The sequence below is a fragment of the Mauremys reevesii genome, linkage group 7 (genome assembly GCF_016161935.1).
Source record: "Mauremys reevesii isolate NIE-2019 linkage group 7, ASM1616193v1, whole genome shotgun sequence".
Taxonomy (NCBI): domain Eukaryota; kingdom Metazoa; phylum Chordata; order Testudines; family Geoemydidae; genus Mauremys; species Mauremys reevesii.
This window is the reverse complement of record NC_052629.1, coordinates 41,791,738-41,812,018: the sequence shown is the minus strand read 5'-3', so window position 1 is coordinate 41,812,018 and position 20,281 is coordinate 41,791,738. Positions and strand designations below refer to the sequence as shown.

At 43.8% G+C, this 20,281-nt stretch overlaps 2 protein-coding genes across 7 annotated transcripts in view; both read left to right on the top strand.

Moving 5' to 3' along the window:
• LOC120409285 (prosaposin-like) overlaps positions 1 to 15,287 on the top strand; it is a 35,185-nt gene extending 19,898 nt beyond the window's left edge. For 4 of the 5 annotated variants that reach the window (XM_039547067.1, XM_039547066.1, XM_039547070.1 and 1 more), the window contains exons 8-15: positions 844 to 852; positions 3,853 to 3,969; positions 5,528 to 5,629; positions 5,934 to 6,117; positions 6,345 to 6,508; positions 10,327 to 10,407; positions 11,134 to 11,241; positions 11,966 to 15,287. In XM_039547067.1, the coding sequence (XP_039403001.1) occupies positions 844 to 852; positions 3,853 to 3,969; positions 5,528 to 5,629; positions 5,934 to 6,117; positions 6,345 to 6,508; positions 10,327 to 10,407; positions 11,134 to 11,241; positions 11,966 to 12,001 (801 nt within the window). In that variant the 3' untranslated portion in view covers positions 12,002 to 15,287. The remainder of the gene's footprint in view (positions 1 to 843; positions 853 to 3,852; positions 3,970 to 5,527; positions 5,630 to 5,933; positions 6,118 to 6,344; positions 6,509 to 10,326; positions 10,408 to 11,133; positions 11,242 to 11,965) is intronic. The other variant, XM_039547068.1, reaches the window with a different exon arrangement.
• A 1,923-nt stretch (positions 15,288 to 17,210) lies between these two features.
• The window catches only part of LOC120369467 (prosaposin), a 45,395-nt gene continuing 42,324 nt past the window's right edge, over positions 17,211 to 20,281 (top strand). For both annotated transcript variants that reach the window (XM_039482800.1, XM_039482799.1), the window contains exon 1: positions 17,211 to 17,303. In XM_039482800.1, the coding sequence (XP_039338734.1) occupies positions 17,243 to 17,303 (61 nt within the window). In that variant the 5' untranslated portion in view covers positions 17,211 to 17,242. The remainder of the gene's footprint in view (positions 17,304 to 20,281) is intronic.

The following is a 20,281-nucleotide window of genomic DNA, read 5'->3' as shown; positions in this document are numbered from 1 at the left end:
ATAGCTGAAGTTCTAATGCATCTGAGGTTGGGGTGTATGCAGTGGAGAATAAATTTGTTATTCCATTGATACGGGCATCGTGTACAAAAATGCATAAATTTTTTTGCAACCGCTTACAGAGCACTTTTTCGTCCAGGGATTGCAAAGCACTTTACAAAGACTGGTTAGCACTATTATCTCTGTTTTTAAAAATAGAGGAACTGAGATACTGGGATGTGTCCAAAGTGACACATTCACTGGCAAGGTAGATCTCTGAATAGAGCCCATGACTGACTTGAACACTTGTTCTAAGCAATAGACATGTGATCTTGCTTTAAATAACCTTACTTAAATTGTGTTCAGCATGTCTCAAAGGCTTGAACTTGACAGTATATTGTGGGCCTCTTGTTTCAGAGTTTGTCAGTTAGAAATGACTTTCAGGAGTTAAGCTCACACTTTAATTGGAATGAACATTTTAATTTTCTTCATAAAGTTGGCTTCAAATTTTCAATTGTAACTATTGCATCTTGACAGTACTTCAAAACTGGAACATGAACACATTTAACTTTCTGGTTTGCTCTGAGCAGTGTTCACATTTTTGTCTGGATGTAATCTTTCCCAGGGTGCCTTATCAACGTGATAGCTTGAAAAATGTGCTACGAGCTATTCTGGGGTGAGCAATTAACTAAATGAAGGGTCATCCTTGCACTGCCTACCTCATGCATAGAGGTTGGGGCACTAGCAAGATTTTTTTGTAAAAACCATATACACAGCTCAACTGCTTGAGGTTTTTTCCTTTAATCAAACTGTTATGTCTTTCATTTCTTATTTTTTCTTTCTGTCTCCAATCTCCTCTATCAACAGCAGGACCAGGTATGTGAGTAACTTGCCTGTGGTGGTCCCTTGCTTTTCAGCTGTAGTTCACCCCTTGCTAATTAGTTATGTATGTGGTGTGGCTGCCCTCAGCTTTGACAGATACAAGGGATGTTTGGGGGTGGAGTGAAAAAGAGAGAGGGGAGAGACTAGGTCATGGTTCCTGCTCCTGACATCAGCTCTTCATTCAGATTTCAACCTAACGGTGGAACCACCAGTGGAGCGGATTGCTTTTCCTGGGGTAGAGGTGAAGATGTAGGAAAATCTTGACGCTGCCTCTAATCCGTTTCCGGTTTCACTCTTGAGTCCTTGAGCTCTAAGATGAAGTCAGTGCTGTGACTGGTTTTCTTCTAGGATAACCTTTATACATCAGGGCAATAGTTGTAGACAGCCACAGTATGTGAATTGGGAAGAAGATACAGGGGGCCTTCAAATTTCCACTCTTCCAGTGCTTCTTAGTTTCCTACTTAGGAAAGTCCTGGGGGAGACCTTGTGTCTGTCATGTTTCAATGAGAACATGTTGCATGTATGTGGTGCTGCTGTAGCATTAATACCTTGAAACGCTTATTATAGTGCATGAACCAGGGAACTCAACTAAAGGCAGTGCCTGGCTGACCTGAATCTATGTAGTCTGAAGCGGTGCTTTATGTCTGAGGTATTGCTTCTATCTGTGCATGGAAGTCTTACGGACGAGGGGCATGATAAATAAAAATGTGGCATTGAAGCAGTAAACCTCCATTGTCTGAAGTTGTTGGACTTGTTAGAGGATGGAGATGGAAAAACACTTGATCTCCCTTTCTATTACTATTTGATAGTCTGACTGTCCATGTAGTGGGGGGAAGAGGGCAGTCTGAGTCTGACCACATCTAATCTAGACTGCTTTTTCTGCTAGCCTCTGGTGCTGACGAGAGTTTGCCAAAAACCTATTTGGAAACACAATCCTCTAGCTTTGTACCCTATGCTGTTGAAAGTGCTGTCTGTTTTCATTGTGTTGGCATGAGGGGTCCTATTTGAACAATTGTTCCCTGTTTCACATGTATGGCATTAGTTTGTTTTTTTTTATTAGTAGTGCCACCAGTTTCAAAGGACTCAGGACTTCTAGTTACATCTGTGCGTGTCAAACAGGAAATCAGCTTCTAAAAACTTCCCCTTCTGAAGGGGGAAAATATTCTGGAACTGTTTCTAACACACTTTTATGGCATCATAAAGTGCACTTACGGCTATGAGTGTTCTAGCACTGCAGGTCGTAGGGTCCTGGATTCTACTAATGTTTAGATAGCACTTCCTCCTGACCTTTCCCTAATCCTGTATTAACCATACACAGGATGGAGCAAACCATAGTGAACCTACCTTGGGAGAAGAGTGGGGCAGGAAGTGTCTTAGTTCAGAGAATAAATTAGTCTTTAAGAATTTCAGCCCAGTTCATTATGGGACATCAGCCTGAGAGGCCCGTCCATCCTTCTTCCCCTCTCATCTCACTGCTTCCTCCCCAAATCTTTCACAAACTCTTCTTTCTGGATTCCAGGTATGTGGGAAATGTCCATGAAGGGGGTGGGTGGGAGAGAATGCAGTCCCTTTTACATAGCAAACTCTCCAATTCTGGTGTCTATTTATAGTGCATTGCTTGTAGTGGGTAGAACTACAGATACAGTAGCTCCAGTCTTGCTGACTTCCCCCCGTGGTGGTCTGAACACAAATGTCACAGAATCAGCTAAACTGTGTTCAGTCACTTGGTTACTGTCATGTAGGTGCAAGTTCTTAAGGGAGCACCATCACTCTGAAATTTAGTCAGTCTAAAGAAAAATGCTGTCCTTTAGTGCTTTGTTGCTTTGTGAAGAATCAACACAAATGGGATGTTGGTAAGAGTTGTACAATGCACAAGAACAAACAGAAGAAATAACTTTTTTCCTCTAATCTTTGTTATAGCAATAGTAAGTGTCCACTATAATAGTAGTAGGGGAGTGACTTCTCTTTAAATTTAAATTGGTGTGCCCATTTGAATACCTTTGCTACCCCATACCGCAGCAAGATTGGAGCAGATAGCTATAATCCATTCACCATCATTGGGATTGCTGAGCTGAAATAGTCGCACTGTTGCAAAGAACTGTAGCAGAATGGCTCCTGTACCACAAGGCAGGGCTCAATACAAGAAACCTACATTTGCAGAGCCATGTTTGCTGATGATCGAGAGCTTTTGCTTCTATTTGATTTGCTCCTTCCTCTGTATGATTTGATTAGTAACTTGAGTATCTGCAAGATTTATACTATAAAACCCAAAGCCTTGTGTACAAATAACTGGTTTCTGCCTAGCTTTTTTGTTTTGTTTTTTGCATTTCTTGAAAAATTTAGAGAAATATAGGCTACGTTCCCTGCTACTGTAGGGATAGTATATTATAACTGCATAAAAGTGATCTTGTTGGAAGCATCGCTTCATGCCAACACTTTATTTACAGAATTTAATCACATAACATGGCATCTGATGAAAGTAACAGATGCTTTTACAGAAAATAGTTGATTTTGTGGACGTCAGTCAGTCTTGAACTTCCCAGCATTTCTTGCATCTTGCACAATCTCCATAGAGTCCAGATAAAATGTGTTCTTCACTCAAACCTTCATAAGTTTAAAGGGGAAATAGCAGAATATCCTCTCTACTGTCATCCCATTGGCTACTGAAGAAGATGCATGTCTTTTAAGGGGTTGGTCATTTGCAAATACCTAAGAACTAGCCCTAAATCCCCACTAGTTTCAGATTAAAAATGACTAAACCTGGTCAGTTTGTCTTGCCTATAACAGTAATGGCCAAAACTTTTGTTTCCTTCCACAATAGTTGAATTTGAGAACAATCTTCTTGCACTTTTAGAGCTCCTAGTTGTATTACTGCTTTTTCAATTCTGGGCTATCTTTTCCCCCTTTTATGGAGTCTGTGAGGTTAAATAGAATCTGTGTAGAATCTCTTAAATTCTGTCTTTAGCTGATGTGTGCGGATCCCTCTCTCTCCAGCAACCAAAGGATATCTGTGCCATGGTTGGATTCTGTCCTTCCCTGAAATCTGTGCCCCTCCTGACTCTAGTGCCCGCAAAAGTGATGCATGAAGTGAAGATGGAACCTGTGGAGGAGGTAAGATGGGGCTTTCAACACCACCCGCTGTTTTTTTTTGGTGAAAGGACAAAGGCTACTTGAGCCAGATGATGAAGCAAAGCTATATAGATGTGTGCAGACTTTCAGACTTCCATTTCAGTGCACAGAATAACACGTCTCCTAGCATATTAAACTATTGACCATCACTGGTAGGGGTTTTAGTTTACGAAGCTGCTTCCTTTTGGAGAGTTGCATTTTGGGGCAGGTGCAGAGCAAAGCTATGAGGTACCATTTTAACCTTTTAGTCAATTATGAGTTGTAGTACGGTACTAGACTATGGCCAGGACGTCTTTCAGTTGCGTATAGCTTGAATTTTGAACAACATTTTTTCAAGCATTATTAGAAGCACTAGGACTAAACCTTTGATAAAATTGAAGTTTAGCCTACGTTTGATGTTAGATGCTTCCGATGTTTTTGCCTTTTAAAAAGGGCAGTATTCATATGTAACTCAATCAGCTCAATTTATATTTTGTTCAAGCTTTCTGAAAATCAGTTCCCTGACACCTTTTGTCTGAGGGGAAGGATAAGAAACTTCAGCCCAAAAGAGAAGTCTTTTTTTTTCTCTTCAGATAGTTACAATGCACTGGAAATGGGGACTTTGAAAAGAATGTCTTTGACAGTATTCTCTCTGGTACAGGAGACTGGAGGATGCTTGTAGCTCAAATTGATTTGGTCCTGAAGATCCCAGTGAGCTCTGTAGCTTTTTAAAAATCAATGCAGATAATAGAAACAAAGTAATTGGAATGGGGAAAAATCACCTGGATCAGTGGTTCTCAAACTGTGGGTCAGGACCCCAGGGTGGGTCGGGACCCTATTTTAATGGGGTCACCTGAACTGGCTTAGACTTGCTGCCTGGGGCTGAAGCCTGAGGTCCTCAGCCCTGGGTGGCAGGGCTCAGGTTACAGCCCCCGTGCTTGGGCTTCAGCTTTAGTGTGCCGCCTGCCCTCCCCTCCTCCCTCCCCCCCCTGCCCCCTTTGAGCAGTGAGGCTGAGGCTTTGTCAGCCCTCCTCCCCCTCAAGGGCAGCGGGTCTTGGACAGGCTCAGGCTTCTGTCCCCCCACCCCCCTGGGGTTGTGTAATAAGTTTTGTTATCAGAAGTGGGTCACGGTGCAATGATGTTTGAGAACCCCTGGCCTAGATAGACACATTCCCCTGCCTTTGCAGGTTTCAGTCCGCTTCACATAAACTTTTCATCCAGTATTAAACCAGACAAGAAGTGACCTTTCCAAGGGCCATTCCTTTCTTTTGAAGACCCTTTTGGAACTTACAAATAGACTTTAAATTTCAGTTCACCCGTGGCTCTTTGTCCATACTGGCTCCATCATATGCAACTCACTTTCCAGCAATTTATCAGTGTCAATTAGTGTGTGTTTCCATTTGTAGCAATTTACTTTGTCAGCTCACGAAAGTCTAATAAAGGAAACAAGCTGTCATGCTGCACCTGAACAAATTTCACATGTGGTTGGTGATAGTCTTTTCTGGATCATTTTAACTTTAAAATATTAATGCCATAATCATCTATATTGCCTTATGCTCAGATGCAGAAAAACCTGGTGCAAGCGGAAACCTTCTCTGTCTGCGATATATGTGAGACAATGGTGAAAGAGGTGACCAACCTGCTGGAGAACAACAGGACCGAGGTGTGGAGTTGGTGCAAAGGACGATTCTTATACTGTGATATTTTGAAATAGAACTTGTACTAAATACTTGCTGGAATGATGCAGCTCCTTGCTTGGAGCATGTACCACTGCTGTTATAGGGGTGGAGGGAGAGCTGGTATGTGGTAACTTATATTGCCCTAATAGTACTCTCTGGGTTTCTCATGCTCCTGGAACAGTGAGATCTGTCCCCCTCCTAAGTGGGCTCAAGGGCATAAATGGGTACTACTGGGATTGATTCCATGGGTTCTTCCTTCTCACCATATCTCCTACTCTCATATTCCAGGAGGAAATAGTGTTTGCAATGGAGAAGCTCTGCTCTGTGTTCCCTCAAAGTATCAAAGACCAGTGTAAGGACTTTGTGGAAACCTATGGCAAAGCTGTCATTGACATGTTGTTGGAGGCAACTAGTCCCGAAAATGTATGCATCATGCTGAAATGCTGCACAAGCCGCAAGCCTTCTCCTGAAGGTAAGCACTGAGTAACCAGCTTGGAGTATAAAACACACTTGTTTAATGTGTGATCGTAGTCCCTACAGGGGAATACGATCTTTTACTATACTATTTACCTGGACCTTAATTGGTAGCCTCTTGGCTACTCTTTAGTCTAAGAACTGGACCAGCTGCAAGATAAGAGGTTTTCAATATAATCACTCTAACAAAAAATGCTAATGGTCAGTCTGTCTATTTTTGTTTAGTGAGAATTGCTTCGGAGCCGTTGCAGGCTGGTGACTTCTGTGACGTGTGCAAGATGGTTGTACATTACTTAGAGAAGCAACTGGAGAAGAATGCTACAGGAGCTGAAATTGAGGCTGCACTTGAAAAAGTCTGTCACTTCCTACCAAAATCTATCAGCGAGGAGGTAAAGTACCTTATGTGGGGAGGGTAAATAGACATAAAAGTGATAACTTAGCCCAGTGGTCCCCAACCTTTTTCGTCTGGTGGGCATCAGACGAAGGACCGCCGGCCAGGACACGGGCGCATTTAGATGCCGCCACGGGCACCCCGTTGGGGACCCCTGACTTAGCCATTATGAGGCTAGAGGATCTGAGGGCTTCCCTGTCACCTATCGAAGTGCTTTTTCTCTACCCTGATCCTTTTCCCTTCAGTAGATTATCCTTTCTAAAACCCAGCTGGGACCAAATTCTTGTGCACTGTGCCTGGATATTAATGTCCAAGTCTTCACAGTGACTTCTTCTGTGCTTGAGATGGCTCACTGCCTCCATCTGTGGCAGGTGATATTTGAAATATTATGGAAGGGCTTATGGGCCACTGACTGCTTTGAAACTAGCCACAGTACAACTGAGACTCTGGAGTGTGTGTTTGGTTCTAAATTGCCCCAAATTGGCAGCCTGATCCCTGTAGGGCCGCCCAGAGGGGGGGCAAGTGGGGCAATTTGCCCCGGGCCCCGCAGGGGCCCCCATGAGTCTTTTTGGGGGCCCTGGAAAACTCTCGCAGGCCTGGGCCCCCAGAGCTTCTTCCGCTCTGGGTCTTCGGTGCCGGGGAGGGTCCTTCCACCCTGGGACCCACCGCCGAAGACCCCAGGCCCTCTGAATTCTCTGGGCGGCCCTAGAACCCTGTTGGGATTTCTCCGATGCTTGATATCAAAGGATATAAGTTTTTTGTTCATAGTAAACTGTATGAGTGAGGCGGAAGCTTGATCTCTGGCCGATCAGATGGCAGCACCTGCCTCTGGATATGTGGCAGCCTGCCTTATAATCAGAAAAGAGAGCAGTACAAATTGGATAAACGTATAAAACCAACTAGCCCAGCAAAACAGTAGAAAGGCAGAATTCACATGTTGACTTGTATGAAAATACTGCCCAATGTCATGCTAAAGCAATTATTGATGATCAGTCAATTCCAGTAAGTATAATGGTTACAGTGAAGGACTTTGTCCCTTCTCTGGAGGGTAAAGGAGCTGGGGGGTTGTCTGCTGTCCCATCCTGAACTGGGTGCAGTTTAAAAAAACACCTTTTATATTGAGGCGCAAGTTGCTGTATTGTTTCTCTGTTAGCTTTCTTGGGAAACTTGTAATGACTGTGGTTTGATGCCCCTTCTCTGAGGTGGAGGGGTTGGAACAGATCACCTGTTAGACTGCCTCAGCCTTTTGGTATAGTTTAGGGGATTAATAAAGTTGTCAGTAGTATACTGGCTCGTGAGTTAGCAAAAGGCAACATGTGATAGTACACAGCTTAAGATATCCTGGTAAACCTTGATTGGATGGCTGAAGAGTGCTAATGGGATGAAGTCTTTCACATAGACCCTTAAATGGATTTGGACTGGTAACCTGTGACTAAAAGCCGTTATAAGTTGTTGGCTGTCCAGTGACTCCTGTAAAGTGAGCTGATAATCAGCCCATGTCACAATTGACAATCTTGTTGGAATTCTAGGAGAATTTTCTAGCAGAAATCCTAGACTTAATGGTCATGGAGATTGATCATCATCTTCTCACCTTTAAAGATGGTATCTCCAGTAGAAGGCTGAGGGGTATTGGCGCAGTGGAGCTTGCCCTGCTGCTGCCTGTGTTCAACCTGTTGAGTTTCCATTTCAGATACTGGCATAATCTCATCAATTGCACTAAAATTTGCTTTAAAAAAGTTGAGCAGACTTTTCTCTCCATAGTGCTGTGATTGTCCTTGGAATACTTTTGCGTGTACTCTGCCTCTCCTCCACCCTTCTCAGTTCTTTCATGCTTGTGATTGTATTCTAAGCTACTGCTCTGAAATTTAGCTTCAGTGGCAGGTTCGATTTTGGTGCTCCTTCCAAATAACATACAGGCTATGATGGTAAAACGTATTGCCACAGTGAACACTGTTTGGAGGAGGGGAAGGTTGTCTTGTAAACTTTTTTCAATAAATCCCTTCACATATCACAACCTAAGACAACAAATGTTAGTTTAAAAAAAAAAAGGTTGGGGGGAGGAGAGGGAAGACTTTAAATTAGACCCCCAAAAAAGGCCTGTTAATATAACATAAGGACTCTGTTAAAATCTGAATTAATAAACAAAAATCAAGCAGAAATCAATACACCAACATTGGTGTGTCGAAAATAAGGCCTGATTGGTGGACAGAATAACCAAAGGATGGGCTAGTCTGCATATCACTCTGCATTTGGGTCCTTAAACAAAAAGTTTTGGGGAGAAAAGTTGGCTACAGGTGCAAGCCTCACCATCCTGGTTGTCTCCCCCACCATCTCCTGGACTCCCAGCATTTGTTATTCCAATCCCGAGAGGTGACCTGACCAGGTCTAAGTGAGGGACCAGATCACATTGCTGCCTCCCCCAACTTTGGCTGAATCATGAACACCACCTGGGATGTGAAACTTTTTGGCTTTGTCTCGACTACACTTTTTTTGTCGACAAAAGGCAGCTTTCATTGACGAAATAGTGGCAGTGTACATGCTGAAATGCCAATGTAACTGCCCTGCTATGCCAACATCATAAAACAACCTCAATGTCAGGCGTAGGGCTTATGTCTGTATAGTTAGGGCAATGCAGTGTCTGTGTAGACACCATGTTCCCTACACTGGCTGTTGGTTGTCATTCTTGTCAATTTCATGGTGAGTGGTGAAACTGGCAAGAAAGCTGGGCAGCTAGAGTCCAGTGACCCTCTGCTCCCAGTGAGGAGTCCTGGGGTTGCTGGATCCTGCTTCTAGTGGGGAACATTGGTTGGCTTGTTAATTTTGTGGCTCTGGAGGGGCAGCCAAGCTCCCAGTAGGGAGCTGGCAGCGGAGCTGAGACTAGGCTCCCACGCTGCTCCCCTTAGGTCGGTGGAAGCACTCCTGGTGAGGATGCATGCCACTGACCTATGGAGGGTAGAGTGTACATCGGCCACTGCAGTAATTAATGCGGTGGCTGTAAATCGACCTAAATAGGTCAACTTACCTTTGTAAAGTAGACATAACCTTTGTCTCTTCCCACTGTCCCTATGTATCCTTTTCCTTCCCTGCCTTGTTTATTCTGTTTCCTCTCTCTCCTTTTTCCTTCTGTCAGACAAGTCTGGCTTTAGGCCTTTGTCTTGCTTCGTCTTAAAGGAAGTGGATTGGACTTCAGCAACAACCGCTCCAGCCAATCTTGACTAAATTCTTCCCCTTTCCTCAAAAGGACAGTTATCACCATTTAGTACTGTCTAAATAACAGTCGAACAAGGGGAGACTTCCTTCTATAAACTCTCCAGCTGAAGGGAAAAGGAACAACCAGCAATGTTGTTACAATAAAAGCCTTACTTAATACTTTTGCATTTCAAATGCTTTAACCATTTTTCCTTCTTTTCTGTAACTTAAAAAGAAAAGTTATTTCCCATGGTACTAAACAGGCTAAAGCAGGGGTTCTCAATCTGGGGGTTGGGACCCCTCAGCGTTGAGGTTCTTACATGGGGGGTGGTCCTGAGCTGTCAGCCTCCACCGCAAACCCTGCTTTGCCTCCAGCATTTATAATGGTGTTTAAATATATTAAAAGTGCTTTTAATTGATAAGGGGTGGTCGCACTCAGAGGCTTGCTATGTGAAAGGGGTCACCAGTACAAAAGTTTGAGAACCACTGAGCTAAAGTCTCTCTATATCAAACCCAAATCTTGTTTAACACAATTGAATGTTACGGTGACAGGGTCTTAACACCTTTAGCTCACATATTCCATGTAAATTAATACAAAATGTCTCAACCACCTATGTCTTGTTACAGTGTGTTCAGTTTGTGGACCAATATGAGCCCCTGCTTGTGACGCTCTTGACAGAGATGATGGACCCAACTTTTGTGTGCAGTGTAAGTAGTGCATGCAGCTAACAAAATTTCTGTGTAGAAGCTCTCCAAGGCAGGGACTGGGCTGGACCTTCGTGTGTGTGTGTGTAATATATATATTTATTTTACTTACTTACACACACACACACACACACACACACACTCTCTCTCTCTCTCTCTCTCTCTCTCTCTCTCTCTCCCCCCTCAATGCCTAGCATGCACAGGGTCCGCTGTAATACACCTAATAAGTATACCATCAGCAGGGTGCATTGGGCCTTGCAAGACTGTAGTCTTCTGGTCTTTGGCAAGGATGAAGGAGAGCAGGGGGTTTCAGTATCTCCCGCTTGCATAAGTGAAATGATCAGATCTATGTTTCCAAAATCTTAAGTACGAGAATTCTACCTTTAGTGAATAACTCAGACTCACTTATATGAGGTGGTCTGCTTCTGGTAGGAACTTGTGTATTAAGTCAAGACCAGAAAACAGCATAGAAGCTGAAATTGTCTGTCTGAGACCTGGTGTCATCGCAGAAGTCTGTTCATTCAGCTACAGACTGAATTGTCAGTAGCAGTCTGGCACTGCGGGTGTGGAAGCTCCTAGCACTGCCTCTGCTTTGGCTAAGTGTTCCAGCCCCTGTTGGCAACAGTCATAGCTGTACAGGAGGGACTGAATCATGGGAGAGGAAGTGAGATCGCTGAATGTAAATGGAAAGACACAACTCACCTTTCTCTCCCCTCTTTCGCTACACAGAAACTAGGAGTCTGTGTGTCGACTAAACAGCATCTCTTAGGGTCAGAAGAATGTGTGTGGGGCCCAGGCTACTGGTGTAAGAACATGGAGACTGCAGCTCAGTGCAATGTAAGTCATTAGGGATTTCCTATTCAATATCCACTCTAAGGGGGTGCTGGAAAATTAATATGCAGAAAGTTGAAGAGAAATGCAACCGCTTTTGTTAGAATCCCTACAAATACAATGTTCTGGTTTCTGTAACACATCCTTCAAATCCTAAATTCCAGTTTCAGAAAGTAAACAAGTGGGTCCCATTAGACCAGGGTGTCCTGGGTTTAATTATAGGCTCTTTCTTACCTGTTGTTGAATTACAGCAGAAATGTGTCTTATCACCTTCATTTCCCACCCCGAACCCTTCATATGGTACAAAACGAGCCATGTATTTAGCCATGGCTAAAGCCATGTATAAAGCCAAGGAGGATTTAACATGACTCTTTAATGGACAGATTCAACTGGCAACAAAAACAGGCAGGATGTATTGCTGTTCATTGGTAGGGGATGTTTCCTTTGGCGGGTGCAATCTCTGGGCCCTGATGAGAATGACTGAAGAATCAGCAGCTGAAATCTAACTTAGAGGCCTCTAATGTTTGAGTTCCTGTACCCCCAGTCTTTCCTTGTGAAGCCCCCCACAATGAATTTGATTCAATACAAAACAGTCTTTGCCCCTGGAGTCCTGGGTGTTGTGGAGAGGCCCCAAGCTGTTCATGCAAATTCACGGTGGGGGTGGTTTCATTTAAAGCTAGCAAGCTGTCTTCTGCACTTCTACTACTACTCCTTTCTCTCTCTCTCCTAGGCTGTCGAGCACTGCAAACGTCACGTGTGGAACTAGAAGAAATCTTTTAATTCTGAAAATGTCTGCGCAGGGTTTTTGTTTTTGTTTTTTAAATTGTGGGGTAAGCTTGGTGGGAGAACCGAATTTCCCTCCTTTCCTTGCCTTCTTAACTTCCCAACCCTGAAGTTCCTTTATTGTCATTCTTTTATAGTAGTGCTGTGGAAGGTTCTGATCTGCAATGTTGACTTAACAGAGGCTATTTCTGATCATACAGTTTAGTTGATTATATGCTAAAAGAATATGCATTACACTGTGGATTTTGGCCAGTAGGGTGGAGTATTTACAGGTCTGGGAGGAGTGGCGTACAGTTAAAGTAAAATGAAGACAAAACCTTGTGTCAGTTCTAAAAAGGATCAGGATAGTGACTAAATTTTAATTGTGGTTTTTTTTAGTCACTGGTTGGGAAGACCTCCATATGCTCTCGAGTGCTCTGCATAAACATCTGGCAAGAATATTAAATTATACACTAATTGTAAATTTCCTTGTTCCCTCTGAAGATTACACTGTTAGGGTAAATAAGTCCACAAATCCCTTGGGCTGGAATCTTCAAAGCTTTATAGTTATGTGAAGAATATGCACCTAGAAAATATTCAGTAATAAGTGTGTGTAAGGTCTTTGTGTGGGGTGGAGCAGCGTTTGTATTGAGCTCATGGCCAAAGTTTAAAGATGTGATCCCGTGTAAACAGATCATTGATTTCTGTAGACTTAGGGCCTGATCCAAACAAGTTGTGGGAGTGGGATGGGCCACATAAAAGGCTTTATGCAGTGAAAGTTCAGAAATCCCAGAGCATGCCTGGGCAGTGGGTTCTCCTTGGACCTGGCCAGTGCTTCAGAGACTGCCTGTGGGGAATTTCAAATATATCTTATGATCTGTTGGGGGAGGAAGTGAGGGTTAATGTGAGAAAACAAAAGCAAAGCTGTGTGCTATGAAAGTGAGCTCTAGCTAAAAATGTGTGAGGGAAGAGAGAGAGGAGGGGATTGAGCTTAGGTTTCCACACACACATGCCCTGCGGATGAGCAATGCTCATGTTTGTTTCCCTGGGTCCATGATGAGGGCCTTGGTGTCTTAAGCTCTCCTCATCTGCTGCGCAGCCAGAGGTGTCTGCTCACCTCATGAAGTCTGGAAATGGTAATGATCTGGGGCATTGTGGTGCCATCACTGTCAAGAGGGGAACTTGCTGGACTACTCGGGAGTGCGTACATGTCTGCCTCCTTTGTATATCTTCCAAGCTGCCTTATGGTGAAGTGCTGGACCCTGTGTGGGTGAAAGAACCAACCTGCATGAGCTTGGAGCATCCTGGCCATTTCCTCTGGACCTCATTCTAGAGGTCAGTCCAGAGTGTCCCATGCCACAGGCAATAGGCAAACATTTAAGGCATAGGTCATCCCACTCCCAATTGAAAGACTCTAAACTGCTACTTTGTTGTTGTTGCTTCTTTTCACCAGCCTTGTAGCGCCCATATCTATGTACAAAATGGTCCCAGTAAGCTAAATCAGTGGATCTAGCACATTTTGCTAAAGGGAGTATATGAAAGAGGGATGAGAAAAGAGGGCAGTGATTAATCTAAAGGTTGGAAACAGAGTGGTAAGGTTTTATTTCAAAAGGGCACTGATCCTTTTGTTTTGAGGTTCACCCAGACAGCTGGTGTTAAGATGGTATGTTTTTCAGTGGTCCAGGACTCCAGAACAGCCACCAGGCTCCCTGGCTTTGCCCAGAGCTGCCACTCACTTTCATCCACCCCTCAATCTGTCAGCATCACCAGTGCACCAGGAGAAGCCCTGCAGGACACCCATTAATATACAAAAGTGCTCTGCCTGCAGAAGATGCACTGAAAATAATAGGAGACATTTGTACTATAGATCTATTTCTGGCAGCTCTGTTAGCCTGTGAGGGGAAAAAAACTTGTGTTAATGCTGAGCCTACGCAGCAGACCACATCCCTGCCTGGATTCATGCAACACAGAGCCTGGATAATGTAATAGTATCATATTAGAGCAGTGGTTCTTTGCACACCAAAGAAATGGGGCCCTTTCTATAGCCTGAGCATTAGAATAATAGGAAAGACATTTCAAGAAAGTCAGGGTACATTAAACCCTAGCAAAATGTGGTAATGCATTCCTTTATTTGTAACGTTTCATGAGCATTTTTTCATATTCATTTCTTTAGAGCACACAACAAATCCAACAGCATACATTCCCTTAGCATGCAGTGAGGAACAAACAGGCACAGAACACCTCAGCCTTTTGTTTTTCTAGAGAATAGACAACTGCCATTAAACCATTGGAAAAATCCCACGTATATGGACATTGACTGTCTCCCCAAACGTTTGGCTTTGGACCACACAACTAATTACCAGATTTGAGTGCATAATTCTGAACAGAATTTGTCAAAAAAGAGGCACCTAAAATAAATGTTAAATGTTTCTGGAGAAGAGAAGATGTACAGCTGAGCACACAACTCTCAAAGCAGGCATAACTAGAACTTTGAAAATTCCAATTTCAGCTTATTCAGAGAGCTGCTAGTGAGAGTCTGCTTCTCTGTCAGGGCATTCTTTTGGGGTTGGGAGTGTGGAGTGGGGGACAGTTCTAGCAGCACACATCAGGAACATAAACTAATGATTTGAATTAACTTAAAACCACTCAGTTGCAGCTTTCCTGCAGCTTTACTTTCTCTAGTTGTACATCCTAGTTGACTGAGATCAGTGACTTATGTATTTTTGTTTGGATCTGTATAGAACTCCGAAAGCTCTTGTTTATCAAAAAAAGCTGTAAAAATACTAAGCATTTGCAGTTTTTCTCCATGATTGTAGTTTTGTGCAGTGGCTACTGTCTCATCTGGGGTTTCTCTGCCCAGAATTGGCGGGGGGGGGGGATGTTTTCAGGAAACAGTGGGCTCTCCTTAACAGTAGCATCTCTGCCCTAGAATTATAGGAGGTGTGATACTGCAACCTTGCATCTTTTAAATTACATGGCATCCTTTTTATTGTGGCTGGGGGTAACACACTAGTTTTCTACAGGTGACAAGATTTTAATTGTCTTGCTTTTTTTTGGGAAGCAAATGATTAACATAGTCACACTTGGCGCAAGGTGAATTGGGAACTCTTCTGTGTAGTGTTTCAGTTCTGGTGTTAAGAACCTCTAGTTTTTGTTTCTCCTGGAAAATGATAGCATTGTCTTACTCTAGACTGGAGGAGAAAAACATGCAGTTGCTTTCTGTAGAACATTGTCTTGATTTTTGCACTAAAGCTTCTTTAATTAACAATAAAGACTTCCTGAAAACCTGACATCTTTGTGCTTTTTTGCTTTTCTATGGTATAGTAGTTCCTGAAATCTTTTACTGGCTTTCGTCTGTTGATGATCCTAACATTGTGTGCGACGTTCCTCTGCTGGAAGTTCCCAGGAGGGCCTGAATTTCGAGATTAGATCTTGCCATATGCCTCTAAGGATTAGATGTCTTGCTAGAGCTCCCTTTGCATGAAGAGGAGTACATGCCATAGCTTCTCACCAAAACTGTTGGAACATAGAACAGCATTGTCACTTTTTGATGGGGTTTCCATCCTTGTTGGAAGAAGGATACACATTGACCTATTTGAGTGGTGTCATAGTTTAGAGATCAAAGTTTTCTTGTGACTTTATCTGGAACACAAGGCCGATGGAATGGGGATTTATGCATTGTGAGTGGAGGAATTCAGTGTGGCTGGACTTTGTTTCAAGTAATTACTTAACTAACACCTTTGACCTTTAAACCCACTGAGCCTGGTTCTTTAACTAAGCAGCATAAACTTGGACAACAAAGAATTGAGAGCTATGCAAATCCCACACCTTCCCTTCTAGAGTGCCATGTGGCAATATAAAGAAAGGTCACATGACCATAGGTAAGTTAACTATTCCAAGCATATCTACCATTCTAGTGAGCAAACCGAGACCTGGGGGTATGGTGCTTCCTGTTGTGACCTCGATAGCTGTTCTCACATCTCCCATCTCCCAGTGATGGAAGTATTTTCTAAGAGGAGACCTGGCACAGCAAGTGATGTGCACCAGTACAAGTGCCCACTATCTAGTCACGGTCTTAATTCAGCTTAAGAGAGACATAGGGCACTGAGGTAGGGTGAGGAAGGACAGAAACTGAGCCCAAATCTTGGGTGGGAGGCATTCAAAGCTCATAGCTGAATTGAAAGGGTTTATGGAATAAATCATGTTCTTGAGATCTCAAACTATGAACCTATTGTATCCATTCACAATAGGATGGAAGACTCTTCTCCAGGGATAAAAGTAGTGAGGAGTCCATATATGCTGTCCTTTCCTCTGTGCTCCAGTACCAGGATTCCAGACGCTGCGATTGGCTGGCAGGAGTCCACTGTCACATGGGCCAGTCAGGTCTTCCATACTGAGCAGGAGATGCCTGTAGATTAGCAGGCTCAACCATTGTTGCCAACATGGGTCCCCTCTCTTGGCTAGTGCACGTTGTGCCACAGGACCCCAAAGCAACATTAAGGTGGTACAATGCCAGTGCTGTCCTCTGGGGGTGGAGTGGGGAGTCTGCTGGAGACAAGGCAATATCAGTCTATAAATCATTTCAAATGACTCCCCTTTCTGTCCTCCACCCTTGCTGTCTCTTACCTGGATGTGTCCTGGTCAGAGGGATGCTCTTAGTCTCAAACATTTGAACTGGGTTTTCATAGGCGCTGCCGGGTGGGGGAGGGAGGGGGAAATGGCTAGTCATCTGGGAAGTAGCACGTTGGCTGCCTCTAAGCATAACATTTCACCACTAAGAATCTGCTTGCTCTACACCCAGCAACAAAAATTAATATGGAGAGTGACCTATCAATATGGGATGAGGCGGGGGAGGCTTGTGTGCTGCTGTGTTCAGTATGAAATATCCAGTTGGTTTTAGCCACCGCTCCTCCACACCCCTACTGATTGCAGGAACCATGACAGGAGTAGGACAGTCTCCTTCCACCTGCAGGGAACAGGCCATTGTGCTGAGCAGCATCAGGTTTTTCTTCAGCTCTCCTGGGGACGTGCTCAGTTCTCGCTCCTTCTTCCTCAGCATAATTTTGGTAATTATTACAATGATATGCAGGGGAATGGGTGTGGTGATGATCTTGTGGGTGTCAGCTCACTCCTTGCTGCCTGTCTCGGGGTTGCTCAGTGTTGGAGAGGCACAGCAGAGGGTAAAGCCCTGGAGAAGCTTTAGCTCTGTTTCCAGCCACTGAAGGATTTTTAACCCAGAAACAGCATGGACGGCATGTGGAAGGGCTGGGTGCTGCTAATCGCTCTCTACTTGGCTTCCTACCAAGGTAAGGTCAGGCTGTTTTTTCTCTCCTCAAAAGAGAGCACCAAAAAAACCTCCCCTCTTTTTGTATCTGCTATTGTCAGCTCTTGGAAGAAAGATGAATATTTGCTTTCTGGCCCCTTCCCCAGCCCCCCATATCATGCGCTGAGATACTGAGGATGTGCAGTATTCTATAGCTTCTATTTGTGGGTTAACCCTGGCCCAGCTAGGAAGTGAGCACAGCACATTTGCTCTGCATTCTACGGGAAGGATGTACTTGGTTTGTTCCCAGTGCAGCAGAGCAGGGACAGTGGCACCTGAGTTCAGAGCAGACTTTCCCTGTGGTCTAGATTGGTGCTCGATTTGTGTCTCATTCCTGCAGAGATGGTGTGTATGTAGGAATGTTAGGAGATGTCACTTCTGATTGATTCTGTGAGTGGGTAGAACATCATTCAGAGCTGTCTTTGCATTGATCCATGAAGGGTCTGCTTCCTAATTTTTATTTTAAAAAATAAAAGGAAAAAAAAATGAACCATCAGCTCTGAACCTTTTCTCCTGATAAGGTTATGAATACTTGCATATAGGCTAATGCTGGTTATGCTGACAAACTTCAGCGGGTGTTTGGGTGAGTTCTTATTAAGGTTACTATCTCATGTGGCATCTCCAGAACTTCACTGGCTATAGAAAAATCTCATAACTGTGGCTTTGAATATTTGCTAGTAAAGTTATGCACTGAAAATTAAAGCTGTAACTTACCAGTAAATAGATTTGGACTATGAGAGAACCCCAAATCCACCATACTCCTTGTAATACTAGGAAACTGATTGTGAGATATGCTGGTCTGATCTGAACATGTGATCCCTGTTGCAACATTAGGGAGAGGCAAAGAAACACCAAATTCCCCAAGGGAATATCGCATCCAGTCCCAAAGCTGGCAATCTGCCTTACTCTGTGTAGGCAGAAATACTGGTTTAAAATGGAAATGAAAATCCTTTCCCAGCCCACCTCCAACTTCCTTGGTCCTGCCTGTCAGATTGCCACCCCCAAACAGCGCACCCCAGATATCAGGCAATCTGCCAAAACACTGACCTTTAGAGCAGGACAAGTGCCAATAGCACCTCCCCTGGTCTGAGGAACAGGGAATAAAAATATCAAAAGCTGAGTCAGAAGCAGCTAGTAGGGAAATTCAGGAAAGTTTGTTAGCAGCTAGCGTGTCAGTGCCTGCAAAGCCAAGCGCCAGAGCTAGAGTGCTTTTCAGCCTCCTGTGCTAGTCTGGCCAGTGAGGTGATACACACCCTGCCGCCTTGCAACACACAACTAAGCAGGATACTCTGAGTCAGGATGTGAGTTAAGCTAAACCAAATTAAGGCCATTCTAATTCTGAATGAGAGGACCTACAAAGGTGTTTAATGCAGTTTAACTAAACCACTTTAAAATCACTCCTTTTAGTTAATTTGGATTAATTTTTTTGGTTGCCCATGTGTACAGTCCCATAAGTTTGCACAGGAAGCTGTTGCACAAAAGCTATTGTGCTTAAGGGGTGAATTCAGTCTTGCTCGTGTGTGTGTGTGTGTGTGGACAAGCCTTAGCTGGCACCTTTACAAATGCATAGGTAGATTAGGTTACTGGCATTTACAGCTCTTTCTGAGTGCCTACATAAAGAAGATTGGGAAGCTAGGCACTTGGTGGAGTGTAGATGCCAGACATGGAACTAAGGAAAGGGGGAGGTGTTTGATCCCCCTAGAACTCCTTGGGGATTTATCTGTGGTCTTGAGATCCCACCTCTGTATACTGGGTAAATGCCATACTATGGGGTAGTGGCAGGTCAAACAAGGCATTGGGTATATCTTATGTTTGGGTACCTGGTGTCAGATCCTAAGCATCAGGTCTGTAACCCAAAGAAATCTCTGAGCTCACAGGTTTATTCAGTACTGTAGGGATTTGCACTGATCAGCCACTTAAGGTAATATAGATAAACCTTAAGTTCTCTGTAGCTTGAGGTCTGAGAGCCTGATCAGCTGCTCCCTCTCCCCCAGCTCTTGTAGTGGGGATTCAGGCTTACACTTGTTAAAAAATTTTAAATTAAATTCATGGAGAGATCCTATCTCCTAGAACTAGAAGGGACCTTGAAAGGTCATTGAGTCCAGCCCCCTGCCTTCACTAGCAGGACCAAGTACTGATTTTGCCCCAGATCCCTAAGTGGTCCCTTCAAGGACTGAACTCACAACCCTGAGTTTAGCAGGTCAATGCTCAAACCACTGAGCTATTAGGTGAGAGAACCTAAACATCACATCTCTGCCTCCCAACATCACCCCCATCTGGGGATCATTTTTACAACCTATAGTTGGGATAACAGGAAGCATGGCTCTGTGTGCACCGATTGATTTGGGATGGGTGTCTGTGGAGGGAGTTTATATAGAGCCATCTGTGGGATGTGATCTGATTATCCATATTCATAGATTCTAAGGCCAGAAGGAGCCACTGTGATCATCTAGTCTGACTTGTCAAACACAGGCCATAGGACTTTTCCTCCCTCCCCCAAATAATTCCTAGAGCAGATCTTTTTAATTCAAGCTTGATTTAAACATTGCCTGTGATGGAGAATCCACCACAACCTGTGGTAAGTTGTTCCAATGATTAATTACCCTCACTGCCAAAAATTTACACCTTATTGGGTCTAGCTTCAACTGCCAGCCATTAGATCATGTTATCTGGTATCCAATATTTGTTCCCCATCTAGTTATGTATAGACTGTAATTAAGCCACCCCTGGAATATCTCTTTGAGAAGCTAAATATATTGAGCTCCTTGAGTCTCTAAGGCTGAAGATTCTGAACTGCATAAACCACACCACCACCTACACAAGATTGCATCATACATGCCCACAATGCTTTTGCAGGCTGAATAGACGCGTCCTTGCCTCGAGGAACCTAGTATTATTTAGTCAAATACAATACCAAACACGGAAGATCAAAAGAGTAGTGTTGAGACCTCCTTAATCAAA